Source organism: Nelumbo nucifera, chromosome 5 (assembly GCF_055504915.1).
Source record: "Nelumbo nucifera cultivar China Antique chromosome 5, China Antique-T2T, whole genome shotgun sequence".
Lineage (NCBI taxonomy): Eukaryota > Viridiplantae > Streptophyta > Magnoliopsida > Proteales > Nelumbonaceae > Nelumbo > Nelumbo nucifera.
The window spans coordinates 45088666-45094116 of NC_142653.1; the positions used below are offsets into that span (position 1 = coordinate 45088666).

General features: G+C 38.6%; 1 protein-coding gene across 1 annotated transcript; it reads left to right on the forward strand.

Annotated features, from left to right (window-relative positions):
* The first annotated feature begins 1393 nt into the window (after positions 1-1393).
* On the forward strand, positions 1394-4862 carry LOC104608517 (flavonol synthase/flavanone 3-hydroxylase). Its single transcript, XM_010274543.3, has 3 exons — positions 1394-1950; positions 2065-2392; positions 4471-4862. The coding sequence occupies exons 1-3, from the start codon at positions 1484-1486 to the stop codon at positions 4681-4683; spliced, it is 1008 nt and encodes a 335-aa protein (XP_010272845.1). The 5' UTR covers positions 1394-1483; the 3' UTR covers positions 4684-4862.
* Positions 4863-5451: the final 589 nt, after the last annotated feature.

Below are 5451 nucleotides of genomic sequence, written 5' to 3' on the forward strand. Positions count from 1 at the left end.
ATCAATAGCATTCATATTGGTGTTAATGCTTCCATGTTGCGATTGAATATCGTTGACATTGAACATGTTGGGGAATTGGTTTTCAGAGGAGCCGACCATTTTTTTATTAATTCTAAAAAATAAAAAATTAATTTAATTACACTTACCCCGATTGTCGGTTCGAAATCCCAACTTGATTTCAACGGTTAAAGCCTTTCAACTCTAAGAGTCCAAGCCTCCCAAATTGCTAACTTAAGAGTTGAGATGCTTGAGTTGTTGAACAAACCTTCTTCTTGTTGAAACTCCAATAAAGTTGAGAATTGGGGAATCAAAAAATGTATGAGAGATTAAGAGATTGAGACTTGAGAGAGTATGAGAACTAGAGAAGAGATTAAGAGAATTGTTGAATTGATGTGATGAGAATGGTAGAGGATAGGGCTATTTATAAGAATTGAAAATAATTCAATTACCCAAAATACCCTAAAAACTAGCCATTTTTAATTGTTGGGAGAGATATTTTGGTCATTGTAAATTTATTTATCATTTTACCCAAAATACCCCTCTAGACTAATAGTGGTATAGTTGTTGGGGGAACATTTATGTCATTTTTTCTTCCCAAAAATCAAAATACATAAATACCCCTATATAGTTGTTTATAACTATTGGAGGCATTTTTATAAAAAGATTTCCAATGATTAATTCATCGAACGGGCCGAGCGTAGCCCACTACGGGCCATGGGTTATGTCAGCATATGAGCCACTTGCTGCATGGCACGCATAATTGTGTTGTATTATACCAGCCCATGGACCTAGAACTAAGGCCCAGCACGATCCAAACCATCATGCCAGGCTTAACATGGCCCACATGTCGCCATGCTTTGGGCGGTACGGCCCAGTTTACACCTCTCGCCCGTGCCAATCTAACATGAAACATTTATTATCGAGCTTTCAAGTTTCAAACATAATAAACCACAATAGAAACCTATCTGGAGCTTTCAAGTTTCAACCATAACAAACCACAATAGAAACCTATTTTCGCCATTTCAGCCCCATTCTACAACCAAATCTTGTAAATGCCCCTGACTTTCTCCATTTTTTCTCTGACCTGTGTACTGTGTAGCGTACCAGATGGCCACATTCTAATCCCCATGCAGCAACTCCACACTCCTCCGAAGTAATTCTCTTCGCAACCAAGGGCAATTCCGCGTCCTTCCCACCAACCCCAACAATTAAGCCCACAATGGGCTCAGCTAGAGCCCCTGTGTCATCGATCACGTATATCGTGCAGTTGTTGCGTCTAACAAGTGAACATGATATCTCCACGTTTCAATCCACGTCCCTATATTCTAGGATCTCTGCTCTTTTCCTTTACCTCTAAAATCGGCTATAAAATCCCAGACATGAAAGTTGCAGGAACTCAGAGTCATCGAGCGAGCGAGAGAGAAAGAAATAAAGAAATAAAGAAATAAAGAAATAAAGAGAGAGCGTCCCGCAATTGGCTACAATGGAGGTGGAGCGAGTGCAAGCTATTGCTTCAATATCCAAAATCATCGACACCATCCCTCCTGAGTTCATACGATCAGAGAGGGAGCAACCCGCCGTCACCACCTACAGTGGACCTGTCCCGGAAGTCCCGGTCATTGATCTGGGCAACCCAGACGAGGAAAGCGTGGTCCGTGCAATCGCCGAAGCTAGCCAAGAGTGGGGCATCTTCCAGGTCGTCAACCACGGCATACCCAGTGAGGTCATCCAGAGACTACAAACGGCCGGCAGAGAGTTCTTTGAGCTGCCACAAGAAGAGAAGGAGGCCTACGCCAGGCCTCCTGACGCCGAGAGCCTTGAAGGCTATGGAACCAAGCTTCAGAAAGAAGTGGAAGGCAAGAAAGCCTGGGTTGATTTCCTCTTCCACAACGTCTGGCCTGCAAACCGCATCAACTACAGGTTCTGGCCCAAGAATCCACCGTCTTACAGGTTTGAATCCGGCGCATGCTAGCCTGTATTCTTAGTTCTCTCACCCTAAGCAGTCTTCTGCACGTTGATTAGAATGAATGCTGAAGTTAGTTCGTTTTCTTTATTTTGGTACAGGGAGGCCAACGAAGAGTACGTCAAATACTTGATAAGGGTGGTGGACAAGCTAACGAGGTATCTGTCTTTGGGGCTGGGACTTGAAGGAAATGTGATAAAAGACGCCGTGGGTGGAGATGAGTTGGAGTACCTTCTGAAAATTAATTATTACCCTCCATGTCCTCGGCCGGATCTGGCTCTTGGGGTGGTGGCTCACACGGATTTGTCGGCCTTGACACTTCTTGTGCCCAACGACGTTCCTGGACTTCAGGTATTCAAAGATGACCACTGGTTTGACGCTAAATACGTCCCCAACGCTCTCATCATCCACATCGGTGACCAAATTCAGGTAATTTTCCTCATCTCTCTTATGCCAATACTTTCTTTTTTGGGAAATCAGAAATCTACATTGGGTCTGTCCGTATTTTCCGTTTTCGCTAAATACGTCCTCAATATTTTTACCGACTCAGATCTGAATTTAATCAGTTCAATGCCCCTTTCAACAACAACCTTTATAACCTTGGATTGCAAATATCTCTCATAAAATAAAAACACAAAAACTAAATAATCATTAATTTATGTGAGAATTACAATTCAGCCCAGGATTAGAATTTTTAGGTAGTAATGTAATATTCTCCGTCGATGTGAATAGACACGTCACTTCATTTAATTTATTTAATCATTTTTTATTTCTTGGTCAGGAGGACAATCAATTGGGGGGGTTGAATAAAAAATGTCCATTGATCTACATGGAAGGTAGTATAATTAAATTATTAAAAAATAAAAATGTCCATTTGTTGAACATTAAAAATTCTTCAAAACTTTTCCATACATTAAAACAACTTCAACTTCCATATTAAAGCAAATGAAAAAATCTTCAAAATTTATAGCATAAAACTATAGCATCATTTGACATTGTACAAAATTCTTTTATATATGGTAATAATTTCCGTGGGTACCCCGTACCTGCCCTCACGATCGAGGTGGTTGTTTTATTGTTTGGTTGTCATGGAATAGTGTCTGAATTCTTTGAAGGTTTACCTTTGTACTCTTGCTACGATGTAAGGGGTGAAATCCTATAAATCATGGTCTTTGATGTATTGTCGTACTTTGACGGGCCACATTAACACATCAAAGTCTATGATTTTGAGCTAAAACCGCATACTAACAAAAGTAAATTCCTTCGTAATGTACCGTTAAGGTTCTGAGCTTTGGGATAAAACCCTCATGACCACACTCATAAATAGGGTGCAATGCCTGTGTACTAGCCTGTGGAACCAATGGTAACTACCGGTTAATCGGTTTTTTATTATTTACATGTATATTATAGAAAAATATAATTAAAAACTAGAAAAATATAAAATATTATATCTTATATATTACAAATATACATTCCTCTGCCCGTTGCTGCCGCCACCTTTGTCTCCACCCATCTTCGATAACATTATCAGAGGCGGAGGTGGGAGGCAGCGGATGATAGTGGCAAACAACGGTTTTTATAAACAAATAGCAAGAAGAAGATGAATTGTGTTTTTACCTTTTAGTGATATTATTTAAAAAAATTAACTTATTTTTTATTTTTTTTAAATAGATTACTTTTATTGATATTAAACTCCCAAAAGTTGTCCTTATTACTCCTTTTTTTTTTCTTTGGCTGTGGTCTCACAAGTCTCATCAATTGGTTAGCGCGTCTTTCCAGCTCCGATTTAAGTGTATTTATGAAGGTGGGTTATTTGTACGGTTGGGTTACTCCATTTATGAGTGTGGGTTATTAGGGACAAGTGGATTGCAATCCACCATATCTGACATTGCAGTCTCCTTCTAGTCTATTAATAACCTTCTAAAAACTGCATCTTGTCCATCAATTTAACATCAATCATAGATAAGATTCAATCCACCTTAGAATCCTAGCTCCTCACTAAGCGTAACTGAATTATGAAAACCTTTTTTTTTTTATTATAGAACGGGAGAGGCTACACAAGATGGGGGACGGGGAGAGATTGGTAACACGTTCCAAAAGACCAACATCTATTGGAAGATACTCCGAAAGGTTTAATTAGGCCTCATAAGCCACATGTTGATAGTTTCCTAAATGGTTTCTCAACATCCACGGGTCTAGATAGTTTGCTATAGGCAGGAAATGGCGTGCAATGATCACCCTCTAAGATGATTAGACTATCCTGGTGTGTCCACCATTGGGGGTACGTTATATGTGACCCCTGTTATATTGAAGTCAATCTCTACATATAAATTGACCCAAATGAACAAGGAGAGATCTTTTGTAATTTAATAACAAAATTAACTTCTCCATTTGATTAGTTTTCAGTATATTAACCTGATCAAACGGACCTAACTAAGAATTTTCTGAATTGTTATATTCTTCTTCTAATCGGTATCAAGGATTCATTTATGAAATTATGATTGTAGATTCTCAGCAATGGCAAGTACAAGAGTGTGCTGCATAGGACCACAGTGAACAAGAACAAAGCAAGGATGTCATGGCCGGTCTTCTGTTCACCGCCGGCAGAGCTGGTTGTTGGCCCCCTTCCCCAACTTGTTAATGAAGAGAATCCCCCCAAATACAAGAGCAAGAAATACAAGGATTATGAGTACTGTAAGCTCAACAAGCTTCCTCAGTAAATTGTATCAATGGCAACAAATAATATTTTGGGGGTGGGAATCTTTTGTTTTGTTTCTATTTATTTTGGGCCTGTCTGTGCCTATGAAGACTGGTTATTTAGCTTTCTGTGCAGTCATGATAACTTGCTTTTGCATAGTTAAATAAAAAGTGTTAGTTTGTTATTTATTATTTAGTTAAACTTGCTTGCTTTTACAAAAGATGATTGCGACTGCTCATTAGTTGTGTGAAGAGGAATATCTATACCATATTTTTTGTTAATTGCCCTCACACAAAGAACACTTTGCAGGCCCAACTATATAGGAGGAGGGATTTCTTGTATGGTTCAGAAGAAATATATAATAAGTTATTTAACAATGAAAATGTGGACTAATAATATGGAGGCAAACATGCTGATAGACTTGGAAAACCAGGAAAATGTGTTTGGTTAAGATGGAACCAACCGAATCATGACACCATTGAAATAAATTTTGATGCAACAATGGAAACCGATATGTATGCATATAGCTAGAGATAGTAGGGAAGAATAATCAAGGCAATACTAGGACAAGCAGTAATTGCAACCATGGTTCAAAGTATTGTTACACTTTTGTGTATCGGTAATTTAAATTATGCATCTTTTAGTTTTGAGTAAAACACTTTCTGATAATCATAAAAACCTCTTCTATAATTTCATTTTAACAAATATCCCCCCTGAACTTTTAAGAAACTCAATTCTTCTGTCACTGTCTCAGACAGAAAACATTAGATTGATACACCAGTTTTTCTCA

Bases quoted from the DNA above. Each gene is read 5' to 3' on its own strand.
- LOC104608517 (XM_010274543.3), top strand. From the start codon at position 1,484: ATGGAGGTGGAGCGAGTGCAAGCTATTGCTTCAATATCCAAAATCATC. The intron at 1,951-2,064 runs GTTTGAATCCGG...ATTTTGGTACAG, and splicing joins AAGAATCCACCGTCTTACAG to GGAGGCCAACGAAGAGTACG. The intron at 2,393-4,470 runs GTAATTTTCCTC...TTATGATTGTAG, and splicing joins ACATCGGTGACCAAATTCAG to ATTCTCAGCAATGGCAAGTA.